At 41.2% G+C, this 18,655-nt stretch overlaps 1 protein-coding gene across 5 annotated transcripts in view; it reads right to left on the bottom strand.

Moving 5' to 3' along the window:
- Nucleotides 1-18,655, bottom strand: part of akap9 (A kinase (PRKA) anchor protein 9) — a 92,065-nt gene that overhangs the window by 54,688 nt on the left and 18,722 nt on the right. For 3 of the 5 annotated variants that reach the window (XM_079523011.1, XM_079523010.1, XM_079523014.1), the window contains exons 4-15: nucleotides 17,770-17,829; nucleotides 15,024-15,173; nucleotides 13,880-14,035; nucleotides 13,055-13,252; nucleotides 8,543-11,458; nucleotides 7,099-7,185; nucleotides 5,057-5,204; nucleotides 4,338-4,408; nucleotides 3,817-3,946; nucleotides 3,203-3,300; nucleotides 2,530-2,635; nucleotides 683-917 (exon numbers count right to left, since the gene is read on the bottom strand). In XM_079523011.1, the coding sequence (XP_079379137.1) occupies nucleotides 683-917; nucleotides 2,530-2,635; nucleotides 3,203-3,300; nucleotides 3,817-3,946; nucleotides 4,338-4,408; nucleotides 5,057-5,204; nucleotides 7,099-7,185; nucleotides 8,543-11,458; nucleotides 13,055-13,252; nucleotides 13,880-14,035; nucleotides 15,024-15,173; nucleotides 17,770-17,829 (4,355 nt within the window). The remainder of the gene's footprint in view (nucleotides 1-682; nucleotides 918-2,529; nucleotides 2,636-3,202; nucleotides 3,301-3,816; nucleotides 3,947-4,337; nucleotides 4,409-5,056; nucleotides 5,205-7,098; nucleotides 7,186-8,542; nucleotides 11,459-13,054; nucleotides 13,253-13,879; nucleotides 14,036-15,023; nucleotides 15,174-17,769; nucleotides 17,830-18,655) is intronic. The other 2 variants (XM_079523013.1, XM_079523012.1) reach the window with 2 other exon arrangements.

Raw genomic sequence — 18,655 nt, 5'->3', positions numbered from 1 at the left:
ACCAGTTTCAGCTAGCTTTCACATTCTACAATGGTTTTGTTGTCTCCTTTCATTAAATTCTCAATTGACTACTCGGGTTTGGGCATATTCTTTTATAATTATTATTCGATAAAATGTGAATAGTCAGATTTTCTCAATTCTATGTAAAAAATCACACCCGTGTGAACCGAGTGGTGCATACTGACCATAGCAACCATGCTCGATTTTTTGGTTGCTAACCATAGCAACTATGCTCGTTTTTTTGGTACGAACAAACACGAGGTTTGAAAATAGTGAGAGGAATGGATTTTTTTCTTTCTTTAATTAAGCTAAGTGATCAGAACAGCTGGTCCCCTCCAGACTAGCCAATCTACGATCTCACAATGTGACACATTCACGTTGTGAGCTTGTAGATGAATTTATATGAGTTCAGTGGTTAAGAATTTAAACCCTCCCATGGCATCTGTGTTTTAAACTAAAGACCAGGGTCGACTGTTGCGCCTTCATTTTCCTTAGTATAAGGTTGGTTGCAGGTGCAGTGATCTCAAAAACAAAGAGGAACTTAAGTGGTGAAGCACACCACTAAAGAATTGAAGGAAGACTCAAACTGTTTTTTTACATGCTCAACCCCGTTCTAAAGTGCTCAAAGTGCACAAGTTGATGACAAACGTTTCAGTCACTGGCAGGTATGAACCATAATCACCTCGATTGAGTTTGGCTGCCTGTGGCCTCCTGGAGGCGCTGTTCCATCATAATGAGCTCTGTGGCATAGCGCTCCTCTGTCTCTGCAGCCTGCTGCTGGTAGTAGGCTCTGAGATGCTCCATCTCTTGCCCGTGTCTTTCCTCCAGGTGCATCTGCTTCTCCTGCACCTCAGCCTTTAGCCTCTCCAGGTCAGCAGAGTGGGAGCTAGACGATGCTCCGGAGTGCTCTTCCAGACCTGGCAAAAACACACAGAAAATATGAAGGGCTGGACTAAATGTAAAGCTTTATGTTGGCAAATACATGCAAGGAAGAAGGTGGTTGGATTATAGTAGGCGGGTGCCTCGCTTAGTCATAGTTTGTTCCGGCCAGAAGGTGAATTGTATTTGATATGCGATTGCTCTCTTTTCAGCAGCCTGGAGGTGCAAAGAAAAACGGCTCATGATATGAATCATTATACTTCCATATACTTCATTGTCTGGGGTCCCTGGGGGCAGTATTTGCGTGCATGCGTGCGCGTGTGTAAGCCTTGCCAACCTTGCGAACCGCTGCTTCGTGCCAAGCAGGGAGGCATTGTGTCCCATTTTTGGTATGACCCCACCAGGGTCAGCGAGATCGTCTTTTTATTAATTTGTTTGTTTTTGTGGCTTCTGTCTTTATTGATAGTTTCAACTAGTGAAGAGAGACAGGAAAGAGGGAGAGAGAGACATGCAGCAAAGGTCGTCATGAACAGGACTCGAACACGCAACGCATCAGAGCCTATATGTGGCATGCGCCTGGATGGCTAGGCCAGCGGGCACCAGTCTTTTTTAATGATCGTTTCATAACGCTGTTCTCCACACGTCTGTATCGCTCCAGTTGCCGTGCGACGGAAGTACATGGGAAAATACGGAAGTGAAAAGTGACGTCGCGCTTATGAGGTCTATGGGAACGGATTTTTTAGAAACCATTTATCTCGGATTCTTTTGATCGAAACAAGCTTGATTTGCAGCTCATAACTAAATCGTTTTTGTGAATGGCTTTCAAAACAAGATGCTCCCCCGTTCAAATACATTGTTGCCATTTTTTGTTGTTAAGCAATTATTTACTGTGTGAACTGAGTGGTGCAAATCCCCCCCCCCCTCTCTCTCATATTAGCAGGCAACAGTGCAGCACTATCTCTCTCTCTCTGTTTCTGGCACAACAGCGCCACTTTTGGTACTCATAGTCACACACAAACACACAAACATGAACACCCGGTTGACACGGACATTGCTGTTCCTTGGAGTGGTTGCACCACTCAAAAAGTCTAAAAGTAAAGCTAGAGCAATTGGTAGGTACACAGAGATGTCACAATAATTTACGGTGACCCAATAAAGTTTTGACCCAATAATCTGTACTTTGGATGTGACCAAAAGATGTAAGTGCATATTGAGTCTGTCTCAATCTGAGGCTGTGGCAAACACTTTCATCTACAAAAGCAATCCCAGAGAGACGAGAAAGATTTGTCTAGTGGCACTTGGGGGGGGGGGGGGGGGGGGGGGGGGGGGACTGTGTCTCCTCAATGTCATACAAACTAGTGTGTCTGTCTCCTTGTGTAACAGAGCCAGAGCATGAATTCATAATGAAATAAATACATTGATTGTGCACAGATCTGAGTGTGCGGAGCTTCCCTTTATTTTTTTCATTAGCCCTTTGTGACTCCAGCACCTCACTTACGTGTTTTCAGCAGATGAGCTGTGTTTTTTTTACATTTGTCAAAAAAGGGGAGGTGCAGCTTGTAGATCTGCTATTTTTCAATAGCTAAAGCATAACATGATGGTAACACCAAAAGGGGTTCCCGCCCCAAAATGGGTTAAGTCCAGATTTACCTGTGCGTGTGCAGGGGCTTGAACGGTCAATCTGCAGTTGTGGGCTGGAGATCTCTCTCTCACTGCTACTCCTCAGTTCATCATATGCTGTCTGCAATGCTGTCATCTAGGAGACCAACGGTATAGAAGGTGTTAGCTTTACAGCATTGAAGGGCTCAGGAGGTAGAGCAGCAGCTTGGGAATTCGATCCCCGGCTGTCCCTGTGTTAGTGTCGAAGTGTCCTTGAGCAAGACACTTAACGCCAAACTATTCCCAATGAGCAGGTTGATGCTTTCCATGGTTTTTTCTTCCGTTGGTGTGTGAACGTGTGGGTGTGTGAATGGGTGAATGTGATGCACATTGTAAAGCACTTCGGATAAAGGCTAAAATTTGTTTTACAGGCTCCCCCACTCCCTGAAAGTCAACTATTATCGTTGTTGGGCAGAAATCTTGTAGGTCAAAAACAGATCATTTCCAGGAAATGGAAAAGATAACCTCTATTTCAAGAGATCCAATGTAGTTATTATTTAGTCACAAGCGCTTGTTAATTTTTTAATTTAGTTAAATATTTGCCACAGACAGTGTGGAAGAAATGACAAAAATTGCAGATTTGTCTCATTGCAATGAGACACATTGTGGGCACGAATGTATTAAAAACATTAAAACAAGGTTTCTGCCCGACAGCGATGCTCACCTTGTTTCCATCAGCCCTTAATAGAGCCTGGAGCTGTGACAGATGGCCATGTTCCTGCTCAATTCTCGCCTTCACCTCCCGGAGATCCCTGTACAGCTCTAAAACGGAAGAAAGCCACAATGGACTTGAAGGAGGGTGACGTTCATGTTGAGCTCTCTGTTCTTCCCCAAGTACCGTATATTTTTGTCAATATAAAATCTACAAGAGAGTAGTACTTATCCCAGGGTTAACTCTGAATTGGGTAAGACACTGAGACAGCCTTCAGTTTTAGCACTCCCTATACAAAGTATACATGCAACATTTAAACCTCGATTCCTTGCTTTCATTGGGGCAGTTTAGAAATCTTCTCATTAATCTTGTTCTTTTTTAATTGTCATCATTTAATTGAAGGTGTCTTATTGGTGTCCTGAGTCTTTGATTGCTTTTACAGTAAACTTTGTTGCAAATTATGACTCTGTTGTGCCATGCCTTTTGTAATCTCGGCATCATTGAAAATGAGGGTCCTGCTCTCAATGTATTTCAGAGAAAATAAAGGAAGGTTGAATGAATGAACACATAACAAGTTCTTATGAATATACTGTATATATCCGTTTGATCCAGTATGCTGCAATCACCTCTGGCTTCCAGTAAGACAGCAGTGAAATTGGTGGGTATTTCTCCCTCCACTGGAGTGACCGGCCAGTCCTTTACGTCAACCTGATGGACAGATTCCAACAACTCTTCACCGAAGTGCTTTGCAAGGGTCTGGCGGGAAGAGATAAAACAAAGTTATACACACGTTTTTAACACACCGGGGGTGGGGCGAATAAAACAATACGGAAATCACTGGCTAGTATTTTGCATTCAAACTATTCATATGGTTAATGTCTCACTCATACATGCTTTCATTTGCAGTGAAAGCTTCTAAATAATCTGAAACCCTTTACTTTTTGTGGTAATAGCTAATAAGTTTCTTCTTTCCTGCCTTGATCTCCTGAGTACATTGTACATTTCATTTAAAATGTTATGCCAACTGAGTAGGATGAGCTGAACGTCACAATATCCTTTACTTCATTTTTTCAATGCAGTTTTTGTATGTCAATGACATACAACACTGTACACGTTCTAGTTCTCGTGACTTGGGGTTAATTATTACCAGAGTCAGCTGCTTGCATTCTTCTGACACAGCTTGCACCACGTTCTGATATTTGGAGACTTTTGGCATGTCTAAGAAAAGCAAAGAGGAACCAATGTTATGTACAGTACACAGTATGGTTATATAGAGCATGAATGAATCACAGGTTCCAACATTAATTAATAGTTCATGAAGAGCACAAAAACTATGTTGAATGTCACTGTGCTGGCCAATCACAAACATACAGTATACTGTATATCTTCAGAGCATAGCATCTAAGCCAGATCATTAACCCATTTAGGCCAGACATCGAAATTAAAAAAACGTTCGCTCTGAAAGAATATATATTCAAAGATTTGTGCCGCATTTTCATGATTTTTCAAAAATAGCAGACCTACAAGCTCATAGCGCGCCACCGAGTGGCGCGCTATGAGCTTGTAGATCTGCTATTTTTCAATAGCTAAAGTATAACATGATGCTTAGTTAAAACACCAAAAGGGGTTCCCGTCCAGAATGGGTAATGAATAAACAAAAACAAACAATACAGCTCAGAGGAAAGAAATGCCATGCCACAAACACACTAATGGACACTCATGCAAACCCATCATACCACACTACACAGTAAGCACCAGTGTTAATTTATCCATTTGCAACTCAGAGAGTGTACAAATGTAACCAAACTGACCCGTATCCTTCTGCTTACATTTGTACACTCTCAAGAGTAAATTTGCTTTGCTCACCATGACCGCCATGCTCTTTCACACGCTGCAGTTCCAGATCCAGGGTGTGTGTGTGGGCATCTACCTGCTCCTGGAGCACCTCTAGCTGGGCAGCATGTATCTGAGACAGGCTGATCCGCTGGGCCTCCAGCTGGAGCCTGCACTCCCCCTGACACCAGGAAGGTAGGTCACAGTCATTTAACCCATATAAAGACCTGAGACCAGATTCTACAAATGTCTTCTAAATCCTGATACCTTTCTGAAAAACCTATGTTTCTATGTCAGTGGTGCTCAACTTTTTCATGTCACAGACACCCACAATTGTATTGTATTTGAGTTAAAAACATTCGCTGTGAAGGAATATATATTTAAGGATTTGTGCCACATTTTCACGATTTTTCAAAAATAGCACATCTACAAGCGTTCCAGAGATGCGTTAACATTGCTTTTCTTTTGTTTTCCATTGGTTTCCAGTCGTTTTCACAGAATAGAACTAAAACAGGACAGAAAAGTAATTGAAATAATATTTTCAATATCAGAATTAAAATAAAATAAAATCAAACAAATCCGAAAAAAGGCTGAGGATGCTTTCCTGTATCAGTGACAGTATAGTAGTACTATAGTATAATTAGCATAATTATATTGACGCTAACCGTGCTCATTCACACATTCATATAATGTAATACAACCACAACTGATGATAGTAGTTGTGGATAGAAGTACTAGAAATACTAGTTGACTGTAGACTGTACTTTCCGTACATTGAACATGTAAATCAACTATACCAAATGGAAGAGCATAATTAATGGCACCATACAGGGCTTCGCTTCACTGTCGTGCCAATGATAACGGTAAAGCACACCCTCTCATATAATACCGCTTAAATCCACTGTCCCACTCTCAGAGAGATTACTGGTTAGGTAACATTGTTATCTTTTTCCCTATGTTATATGTCTCTTATGTTATCATATCTTACATTTATGTGCTATGGACCTCTGTCTGAAATAATTATATTATATTATTCCACCAATTGTATTAATACCGAGACAGAGTGACAGTCTAATCCACCTGTGTTTTAGCATAACAGGGCCCGCAATTATCAGCAGCTTGAGCAGAGCAGGGATGACAAGCCTTCTTCATTTTACACCCCATTATGAATAATGAAATGGGTGATTTTCATACGTTTGATGTCAGGTACATTTTAATTGCAAAATACAATCTGATTATGCTGATCCATTTCCCCCTCAACCACGCTTGGGTCAAGCCACTCAAAGTCTACTAAATGCAGTAACCAATTTACGAAGTTTACGAATGGACCCTTTTCACAGCAGAGATTCATTTTAAATGCGTCATAAATGCAGCTGAAGGTAATAACATAAATTCTGTGTCTGATACGTTTAGAATTCAGAGGTATGCAACTTTTGATCATTTAGCTGTTCTCCAAGGTTAGCATGATCATCCAGTGCCAGACAGTGAAAACCACTATTGTTTTTATGTGTTAATATAGGCTAAAAAAAATTGAATAATACAAACACAGAACGATAAGTTAATAATAAAACCCAAGAAAGAATGAATCAATAATTTAATATCAAATAAAGGTAAGATACATTTTGACTATCTGGGGAGAAACGTTTGTCCACAACCTGATTTATATACTGTGTGCCATGTTAAGTGTACAGGAGTCCATGACTGCACACAACACATACATGAAAGCATATCCAGAATTCATGTTATTACCTTCAGGTGCTGTTTATCATCTGTGACACATCAAAATGACTGTGAAAATCGTATGCATTACTTGACATTGGATATTACACTGAGAAACATAAGTTGTTTTTATTATACCAATGTCGTCATCATAATATACGTAGGACATTGCGTCGATCTATGCAACTCCCTCCTCCAATAGTGATGGTACTCGAAAATTCCTAACCGAAAGCTGGCCAACTGGCCACTGACTGACCTTAGCTCGAACCTGCCCTTAACCACTGTGTGATATATCAAAGACTGAGAGCCCAAACTGAAAAAGCACATGCCAGGATGTGAGCTTGAGTGACATTTACATGCTCAGTAGTCATCTGTGCTTCCTCTGCTCCCAGTGGCACTACAGGCTCCGAGCTCTGCTGCTCCCTTCCATGATCTCCTGCCACCTAATAAGTAAGCAGGAGAGGAACACTGCTTCTTGTTGCAACTGTATCAAACATGATGGCAGGACAAATGTGGACACTTAAAGACACTGATGTGTAAAGACACGTGACACACGAGTGGAACACCTTCTGAGGAGGGGCATGCTGTGGCTGGTGTACCGAGTCTCAAATCTATGAATATGTCCCAACGTTCCAAGTAGCCAATCAGCCGGGTGTATATGTCCACGCCATGATAATTATACTTTATGAAGTGCTGTCTGTGATGATGTTGTAATGGCTTCTTTAGGTGTAGGAAAGTATACTACTTTTACAAGACAGCATCTCCTTTGAAACGTCATTACAAAAGTGAATTTCTGGAATATGTTCTTGCCTAGATTACCGTATCAAACCACAAACTGGTTATAACCCATGGCTATCCCTGTATAAAGGTCCAACCCAGGAGGTGTAAAGAGAGTGAGGGACACTGGTGTGAAATGGCAGACAAAGACAGAATTTTTGGCATTGTCCTATTGAGGCACAGCCTTGAAGTTACAGGTGGTTGATAACACGGGAGTGACTGGGGTAAAACCGCTCACCTCAAACCCTTTACTCCCTGCAGGATGGAAAGAAACTACAATGTACACATTTCTGCAAGATGGTGACATTTCATTCAACTATCAAAAGAATGAGAGATTCATCTTTTTCCTAGACATTTAAAAGAAGAAATAATTGTACTTTTGACAGTGAATAAAATGGAATGAAAAAAAAAGATAAATAAATATTGCATAATGGTTTCCAATGGCAGGAATAAGCTGCATTTTGAACGGACTCTTGATGCTTTAGCAGTATGTCTGCAGACTGCATACTGTATGTATTATTCTCACCAGAATAAAGCTCCCACTCAATCCCCACTTCACCCAAAGAGAGAACCGTCGTGATATCTTATGAGCAATAAGCACACTATCGGACTGCGGTACTGAATAGTCCCCATGAGAGCAAGCCTTCAAGTGGCAAGTGCACAGGCAATTTGTAATCAAGACTATTACTCACTACAGATGAAAACATTTGAGTGCTATAATATCTCTCTGCTATATCCTATGCTTATGCCACTCCTGTGTTAAATACTTATTTAGGCTACAGCATGAATGCAGTCTACAAATGATCTGCATTTATAAAATACGTACTTAATTACAGCTATATTATATTTTCACATACTATATGCAGTTTGAACGTGAGGCTTTTTTTCTTTTTTTTAACATTCTATTAAATGTGTCAGTCAAACGGGTAATTCTATAATTTATTCAAATGAAAAGCCAGGAAGAAAAACCAGTGAGGGCTGTTTCAGCTGAGAGTGCTGCAGTAGATGCCTGCAAGTACTTACCCGCTTGTTGATGTAGTCTCTGCCTGCGTCTCCCTGGTAGCCGTCAGTGGAGCCCTCCTTTCTGGCCCTCTGCTGTGAATGCGACGCAACCTGGCTCTTCATCTGAGCCTGCATCCCCGGCTCTGCAGCGCTTATAGCTTTCTCCCCCTCCTCTAATACAGACTCCTCTTCCTCCTCCCTTTCTCTCTCTTCTCTGCTGTCTGATTGCGCAGTGCCAGATTTGTGCTCTTGCTTCGTTGTTTTCTGCCGTCTCCTGCGTTTGCTTGACCCCGAGGGCTTCTGAAGGGAGGATCGTCCTTCAACAGGTCCCTCCCCTGAATGCTTGTCTGCTGCTGTTGCTGGAGAGGAAGTCGTCTGCATAAGCCTTTGCTCCTCCAGGGCATGCCTGATGGTGTCTCGCTCAACTTCAGCTGACGGTAAAAGGGAACGGAGAGTCTCTATCTCCAGGTGCAGAGATTCAATCTGGAGGTGATGGTCTTTGATAGTGCAGACAGGAGCTGTTGATTGTACATGCTGCTTATCTTGCTGATGCTTAGCTTTGCTTTGGGCATCTCGCCCTCGCATCTGTAAGCTCAGGGTCTCCTGTTGGCTTTTCAATTCCCTCTCCATACTTTTGTTTTGAGTCATGGCCGTCTCGTTTTCTTGTTTGACTTTCATTAGTTCTCTTTCCACTTGTGTCAGTTTGCCCTCAGTGACAGTCAGCTGCTTTAAGACTTCAGAGAGCTTCACAGTAAGGCTTTGTTTCTCGTTCAAAACTATGTCAAGCTTTTCCATCAATTCAGTAGTATCTTTTTCTATCAAAGGTCTGCTGTCTGTATTTGTGTTCTCCAAAGACTTACTGCTCTCCTCCAACCCACGAATGTGAGACTGGAGGCTGGCGATTTTTGCTTCAAACTCAAGTGTCTCTTTGAGTATCTTATCTTCTAACCGTCTCTTTACCTCAACAAGGCACGAATATTCGTCCGTAAGCTCCTGATAGTTCACCTCAAAGTTCTTTTCAGCAAAAGAGAAAGTAGTCCTTTGTTTTTCTATTTCTTCTTTCAACTCAAGCACTTGTTGCTGCATTTGATTATTTTCTGCAGTGAGAAATTCAATTTTCCCAATTTGTGAATCCAACTCTACTTTAAATGCATTGTTAGATTGCTTCATTGTCTTGTTTTCAGATTCCTGCTTCTTCAATTTGTTCTCCCAGTACTCATCTTTCTCTTTTTTCTGGGTTTCTAGTAACTCTATATTTCTCAGTAGTGTCTGGATTTCCTGCTCTATTTGAACCGTTTTATCTCCTCCCTTTCTCAGTTCTTCCACCTCAACCTGAAGTTCTTGGAGCTGCAGGACCAGCTCCTTTGCTTTGGAACTGTGCAAAGCTAGATTCAGGTCTTCTTTCAGTGCAAGTATTTGGTGTAACAGCTCATCCCGCTCAGAGAGAAAGGCTGCTTTCTCTCCTCCTAACAAACGCAGTTGTTCTTCATAACCAACACGTATCTCTCCCAAGGCTCGCTCGTGTTTGTTAGAGGCTTCATTGAGGAGGTTTTCTGCATTGAGGAAGCTCTCCCTCTGCAGGTCTTCCCTGAGAAGGGTGAGCTCCTCCTCATGGCTAAAGAGAAGCTGTGTTCTAAGTCTCTCCAGCTCTGCTTCCTGTGACTCCGCCATGCGGTCAAGCACGGCATCCTTCTCCCTCTCAAGCATCTCCAACTTGATCTTGTAGTTGGTTGTCTCCGATTCATGTTTTGCCTCTGTCTCTTCTTCGTCTTGCTTAGCAGCAGCCAGCTGGCTTCTTAGATCATCAATTTTGTCCTGAAGTTGCTGCAGTTCACTCTGTTGGCTTTCCCGAGAGACGAGGCTCTTCTCCACTTTATCATTAGCAGAGCGGAGGTCATGGAGAAGTTCGTTGACCTGGGCCTGCAGGTTGAGCTTCTCCTGAGCTACACGACTCAGCTCATTAGTTGCATTCTTATCCATTACTTGGGATTCCTCGAGCCTCTCTTCAAGTTCCTCAACTTTTGCATTGAGTTCATCCACCACATCAATGCTAACTGTAGGACTCTTCGATTGCAGCTGGGCTTTCAGAAGTTCAAGTTCAGCCTCATGTTGCTGAGTCATTTGGTCCACTACTCCTGCATGTCGCAAATTAAGTTCCTGCTTCATCTGGACAATTTGCTGGCCATACATCTCATCCAGCTCTGACCTAAGAAGGTCAAGTTTCTGGGCAGATTCATTCTCCACCCTTTGGAGGTTGTCACTTTCAGACAGGCTTCCCTGGTGACATCGTTTCTGCAGGTCTTCTACTGTACCCATGAGCTGCATTATCTCATTAGATGACAGCTTCTCCTTCTGTCTGGAGGTTGTAAGTTCGCCCCTGCAGCTTTCAATCTCTATTTGCCCTTTCTCCAGTTCCACCTTACAACTCTCCAATTCACTTTTGTAGTTTTCTAACTTAACACTGGTACTTTCAAACTCATCCCGGCGTTTTTCAAGTTCAAGCTCCTTTGAAGACATTTGCTGGGTGAGGTCATTTAGGTTTCTCTGTGACGCCGCCAACTCGTCTTTAAGCTGGCTAAAAGAGCTTTCATGTTCTGAAATGACTCGCTCCTGCTCCTTGATGAGATGATCTTTAATTTCCAAATGTTGTGCAACAGATTCTTGTGAACTCCTCCCCACCTGGGAAAGTTCCTCCCTGAGCAGTATCAGCGACCTCTCGTGATCTGAAATTATTGCATTTTGCTCCGAAATCAGCAGCTCTTTCTCATTCAGTGTTTGTGTAAATGATGCTTCGGCGACTCTGCTGGCCAGTGCAAGCTCTGTTCTCAATTCTTTTAAGGACTGCTCGGACTCCAACATTACTCTTTTTTGTTCGGCAATCAGCAGGTCTTTTTCATTACATTTTTGTGCAAATGATTCTTCTGATCTTTTCCCTCCCTAAAAAGAAAAGCACAGATGTAGAAATCAGATGTAATCACAAAAAGCACCAATAAAATAGACAAAGCTGAAACGCTTTGAGGATAAAACAAGAAATGATGACATTCGTCATATTATTACCAGCAGCTTTTATATTTGCGGCGGTGGTGGTCCACAGTAAAAAAAGAAAATAGCAGATATACAAGCTCCCAACGTGTGAAGATATGAATAGGATGCAGTGTGAGCTTGTAGATAGGCTATTTTATGTATTTCTGATTATATATTTTGTAAAGGAATGGTTTTGGTCATACAAGGTTTTCACCTGACAGCAATATATCTGACTGTATCAGTATCAGTCAGTTTGACCAGATTGCATTCAAATTGGCTACTAATATGAGTATGAGGTTTCCACTTGACAGCACTCACGCAGTTGGTTTGATTGACACCCGAACACATTGACATGTCAATGTTTCCTAAAACGAGAGTCGAACATTTTGTAGTTATGGGTCCATTTGCAGGCTTGGCAGGTCTAAAGAAGTCCCGCGGTAGCCTGCGTGGGGGTCCGCGGGTAGAGGCTACGGGCTGTGGAGGTCCCCGAGGAGTTCGGCGCGGGGCGGAGGGGGTCCGCGGTAGTATGCGTGGGAGTTCACGAGTACAGTCACTGAGACTCAAATGTGTTACTGTCTGTTACCCATTAAATCAGCGAGTCTGCTGCCACGTTTTAGCGGCGCTCCGCTGTTATTTGCCCCCTCAATGTCGTAACTGTTGTATTAGTTGGCTCTGGGACAGGTTGAAACCAGTGCGATCATGGCTAATGCCTGGGAAGGTGAATCACAGTGCGTCGCATTGGAAATGGCCAATGCGAACTGTGTAATCGTAATACCTAGGCACAAACCAACTATTGTCGAAGAACAATATTGATGTAACTAAGAGATTCGCTGAGTGAGCTATATTTTATATACAGAGATTTAGAAGGAATAAGCAAAAGCATGATACGGCAATTCCTCCTCCTCCGTCCGCTGTGTCTCCTGCATAGGCGAGAGTTGAGATGACACTTTGTGGAGTGGGCGGTGGCTTCCTGGCGTGCGGGCGTGCGTGCGTGCGTGCGTGTGTGTGCGCGCGCGCGCGTGTGTGTGTGTGTGCCAATGGAGAGGGGCTGCAATGTTGCCAGGTCTGTGAATTATAAGCGAGTTGGAGTGAGTGTAAGTAACCAGGCAAGCAACTGTGTGGGCCAAATCAAGTGTGGCTGGAAATATGCGGACTTGGCAACCCCTCCTCAGCAACTAGCGGTGTCAGTCTACCGGTCGCACGTTTCCCATGAAAACATTAACCAGACGCTTTTCAAGCTGCTGGTAAAAAAAGAAATGTTGAGCCAGACTATTTTCAGTTGAAAATGACATTTACATCATGCAGCACTTGTCGAAAAGGGTCGAAAAGGTGAGTTTTAAAGTATGCACATCCAAACAGAAAAACACCAGATGCTGTACAGAAGAACATGTGGAAAACAGAAAACCAGAGCGTGAGGAAGAGTTTGACGCCCAAACAGTCACTTTGTTGGTGGCATTATGCAGAATCTATCAAACACTGGATAACATACTGTGTAGGTGGCCAACTCACCATCTCCCTCTCATTGACTGTGTGCGTAAGCTGACCGATCTGCAGCAGCTGCTCATCGTTCCTCTCCTGGTGAACTCTGACTTGGGAGCTCATTTCCTCTAGCTGCTGTTGGTACTGGACAATATGCTGCCTCGCCTGGAGAAGATCAGCGGCCGCGCTGCTGTGGCTAGTGTTCCTCAGCGTCTCACCTGCCTGCAGCTGTCATTGTCAATCAGATCAATAGACGGTCACAATCCAGTACGATAATAATAATAATAATAAACTTTATTTATATAGCACCTTTCATACATAAAATGCAACCCAAAGTGCTTCACATAAAAAATAACAAGCTGCGGAATAAAAAAGCAGGTCAATACAAGACACAATATATACAAATTAGCAAATAAAAATGGCAATACAAAAGTAGAAAATGGTAAGGAAAATTGTATCAGACCATTGAATATGAAGACAAGATACATCTAAACAAATGCCAAGTTGAAAAAATAAGTTTTCAACTCTCTCTTAAAAACATCAAGGGAGGTCGCCCTTTTAAGGTGCAGTGGTAGTGTGTTCCACAACTTGGGGCCATAGACCCAGAAAGCGGCCTCACCGGTGTTCTTATGTTGAGCTTTTGGTAATTTTAATAGAAGAGTGGATGAAGACCTGAGTGTTCTAGTGGGAACAAAAACATGTATAGAATCCTTAATATACGAAGGTGTCACGATGACAAATCAAACATGTCCAGTCTATAATGTGGGAGTTTGCACGCTCAATAATAACTAATTGAACTGCAGTTGTAGCTAAATCATAGGAGGGAGTACGCTGCGGAAGTTGGAAACGTCCCACCTGCTGGAACTGAACGTGGAGTTTCTGGCTTTGTTCCGTCAACTCCAGGAATTCCCTCATAATGTCGTCCTTCTCTTGGCGAGCTTGCTGTAGATTGGTAGTAAGCTGGGTAATAATACCATCCCGCTGCTTTAGGGCTGCCTCAAAGTCCTGCAGCTGTAAGAGCAGAACTACAATCAATACAATACTATCCAATGCCAATGTATAGACAAATGCTTTTACTACTACAGGGCAACCGGACTATAGTAATTGCCCGACTTTATTCATAGAGCAACCCCAAAAAGTTTAGTTTTATTATGCCGCCCCCTGTGATGTCATGTGGGCCAATATATCATAATCATCATACATTACAATTTACAATTTAGGCATTTAGCAGACGCTCTTAATCCAGAGCGATTTACATTAGGCAAGAACAAAAGTATGGGAATACATCACATATATAAAAATGCATTTATCAAGAAACATGCGTAAGCTAAGAACGTAATTAGAACATATCTATATAATGACACTATACATATTAACTATACATATATACTATACTATGCTACACATATGTACTATGATGTGCTATGACTACATACAATGCAATTATTGTGCTGTCTACATGACATGCTATAATTATCATCATACTGTACTTAGCAACCACACTTGCAATTTCCCAGAATTGTGAATTTCCTAGTTATGTTATGGCACAGATAGATAAAAGACTGCAGTAGAAGGAACCCTTTTACTGTAATTGCATGGCTAATCCCAGATTTTTGGATACAAGTGGAAAACGTCACAAAAACTACATACTACTGTTTTTTTAGATGTCATCAAAACTCATAATGTACTGTTTTGTGGTACAGTCTTCCATTGTTCTCATTCATGAGTTTTTGTCACCAACCGTTGCTAATTAGAAACTGGACTACTTCCATGAATGACTGTAGAAGCACATTGTACATAACTTCTGCATATTTATATGAGCTGTGAACAAATTCTACGCATCAATTCCATCTGTTCTCATTAGCACATCTATTCCATCTGTTCTCACTGTTAGCAGTGTTATAGAGAATTTCTCATTAGAAAGCCCATGGTGGCAAGTAATATAATTGTTTTTGGTACAGAAAGGAATAGCAAATTTGAACATGAAACAGTCAGTCACCTGTTGCACTCCTTCTTTGCCAAAGACAGCCCTGATCCCCTCCAGCTCTTGACTGAGCTCCTCCACAGCCTGGGTTTTAGCAGCCAGAGCATCCGCCATATCCTGCAGTGTGCCTCCCTTTGCCACCTGCTGCAGCGACTCCACCTCCTCCTGGGTAGGTGGAAAAGGCAAGCATTATGACAAATCACAAAAGTACTAGATCGGTACTTGGACAAAATCAAGGAAAGAATGACTGATGGAGGATTAGTAAGAAGGACCAAATGGTATTAACAATTGGTTTTGACATTAATTCTCAAGTTTCAGCATCTTTATAAACCTTTAAACAAGCGGGTTGCAATGCATGCTGACCAGGCAAAATGACATACCATTATTAAGCGCATGTAAATGTAAATATTTTCTACTCCTAATTTAGTCATCCCAGTTAATTAAATTGGAGATACTGAAATGTGAATAATATATCTCTGAATAAAATTGGTCAAAGCAGTTGAAGCAGTTGATTTCAATGAAACTCCACCCCTGCGTACAGTACCTCTATATTTAGTTTTTTCCCCACAAATTGAACTTGCATTATAAACAATTGAGTATGTCATATTGATCTTTATTTACTCAACACTTATTGATCTTTATTTACTCAACCCTGAAGTTTGTTATGCTACGTCGTAGCAGCTACGGTCTATGAGAGAATGCATGTCAAACAGCTAAATTCCTAAACATAAATAGGGCTCTATTTTCGTCCATGCTAAACCCCTTATCCCTAAACTTCTTTTTTTCTTTTTACCATTTTGAAAAACATTTTTGAATACTTAAAATAGCTACATCGACACGTTGTGTGCTTGTAGATTGGCTATTTTAACTATACAAAATGTTTTTCAAAATATTAAAAAAGGCAAAGTAGTTTAGGGTTAAGGGGTTTAGCATGGACGAAAATAGAGCCCATAGCTTCCAATACAACACAACATCTGAGCAATGAGCTACAGTTCTGTAACTGTTACCACCAGTGATCCAGCAGTGTAACATGTCAAGTAAATGCCATTGCTGCAAAATGATGCTGACTGAGCGAGGATCATTCCCATTCATTAGGTCCTCACCTCTCCTCCTCATTGGAAGCTAAGACACAAGCCAACTACGCGAGTGGAGGATGCCAGGATGGACGTTTCATTATTGGAATTTTCCTATTGTGTTTGCCGAGAACCAGGCCAAGACAGGCCCTGCTGCCAAGAACTGTGGGTATTTTTTTTTTTAACTCTACACTACCCAGATTTGTCAAAATTGCATATTTTTGTAAAATATTGAGCCCTTGATTATCGGCAACATGAGTGAGCTTCATACCGTATCTTTTTGACACTATGATTATTTGCATCATTCTCTTTTGCATCTTGTCTATCAGGGGTTCTCAACGTTTTTGGCCGGGGACCCCCGGAAATGCTTCGGCAATGTCTCGGGACCCCCGCCCCGCCCCCTCCCGACCCCCAATATAAATTGACTGCTACAATAACCTTAAACCATTTTGGGCGGGAACCCCTTTTGGTGTTTTAAGCATTGTTATAATTTAGCTATTGAAAAATAGCATATCTACAAGCTCATAGCGCGCCACCGAGTGGCGCGCTACGAGCTTGTAGGTCTGCTATTTTAGAAAAATCGTGAAAATAAAATTTAAAAAGAAATCTTTTTTTTTTTTTTTTTTTTTTTGAAAATAATTTGGGGACCCCCTAAAATAATTTGGCGACCCCCCGAGGGGTCGCGACCCACGGGTTGAGAACCCCTGCTCTACACAACCCAGATTTGTCAAAATTGCATATTTTTGTAAAATATTGAGCCCTTGATTATCGGCAACATGAGTGAGCTTCATACCGTATCTTTTTGACACTATGATTATTTGCATCATTCTCTTTTGCATCTATTCTATAACACAAGAAAGACACAAGGTCTTTCTTTCCTGCACCAGCGACCGTTACCTAACAAATACCAAATGTTCATTGTTCCTCCTCTCCTTTTCTCAGACTGTACTCCCTCAGCCTTTTTACTAATTTACACCTCTGAAAGGTCACAACGCCCTGCACAGTCACAAGGCCCTACTACACCATTTGTTAAAGAATCTAATCATGTGGTTCTCGGGATCCACATGGGAACAGCACGCCTCCATTGTTGATCTGTGGCCAGCATGTGATGTCTATGACGCATTTATGTCTTTTCAGCCCAATTCAAACCCCATTTACTTCAATCATAAAATAGTTTTGACAAATGACATGGCAAATTTGCTGTGTAATAGTCCTATAGTTTTCACATTATACTCAAGTTACGGGTGAAATTATTAATTCGATGGAAACTATATATTTTTTGTGTGATCTATCATGTAGAAACGTCATTGAAATGTGAATGCTTGACCTTGTTCCTTAATATGAAAACATTTAAAAAATTGGACTGCTTGGTAAACACCTTAAACAATTTTAAGATGGAATTTTGTGTTCATACAGTATGAAAATTATCATAGGTCTAATTTAATCAGACAGAGTATTCAAACAACTGAAAAAAAGAATCAATATATTAAATAATTTACTGCAGCTCATATAGCCAGTATGCAAGCAGTCGGTGAAATCCCAAGAAGCAGTAAAGAATAAAAGGCACTTGGTTAGTGAGGTTACAGGACGTCAAGTGACAGCCAGAAATGGTATATGAAAAGAAAATGCAGAGTCGAGTGTAGCATTGATTGGTTTTGCGGTTAGCTTCATTAATTAATGTACTGTACCCAGACAAAATCCTTGGCAGACTCCATTTGGCTCTCAGTCATCTCATGGCAACCATTTACCTGTTAAGTCACAATCATGTCAGTGAAAGTCTAAGATTCACATACTGTGCTGGAAATTATTGACTTTCTAATTCAATGTTTTCACTTCAGCTATAGAAACAACTGAAAATCATTTATATGATATTAACCCATTTTGGGCGGGAACCCCTTTTGGTGTTAGCATTATGTTATGCTTTAGCTATTGAAAAATAGCAGATCTACAAGCTACGAGCTTGTAGGTCGGCTATTTTTTAAAAATCGAAGAACGACTGAAATAGAAACATAGCTTTTTCAGAAAACTATCAGGATGTAGAAGACATTTTTAGAATCTGAGGGTTAAATTATGATACTGTATATAATTTTGTTAGAACCAGCACAGTGCTATGTATTTATTTAAACTGAATTATATTTCCATTTGAACTTATTTAGAATTGTATTAGTTTTAAACTTTCTGCCACCAGTCATGTCCGAAAGGGGTCATGTAATCACAGTTAAAACATTTGTATGTTTAAAACATATTCATATAATATATTTAAATCAGCAGGCTAGAATTTTAGAGGAAATCATGTTACACTTAAAGGGACACTTCACCCCTTTTGCAACCAGATCTTATTTCAATGATGTTTGGGAGACAAGAAACACTTTCCTGGGGTTTTTATGTGGGTAGTATGTGTTTTTAGATATTTCAGTATTTCAAAGTGTCCATGAACTTTATGATGTCATGTTACAGTTAACAAATAGCAAGCTCAATACCGCATCGATATATCAGTTTGTCTGATATATTGGGAATTTGCACAAATTTTGCAGCCACTGTTTAAGTTAACCTTTTTAAAAATAGCAGCTCTAC

Source organism: Electrona antarctica, assembly GCF_951216825.1.
Source record: "Electrona antarctica genome assembly, chromosome: 15".
Classification (NCBI taxonomy): domain Eukaryota; kingdom Metazoa; phylum Chordata; class Actinopteri; order Myctophiformes; family Myctophidae; genus Electrona; species Electrona antarctica.
Note: the sequence above shows the minus strand (reverse complement) of the source record. Positions and strands in the feature narration are given on the sequence as shown.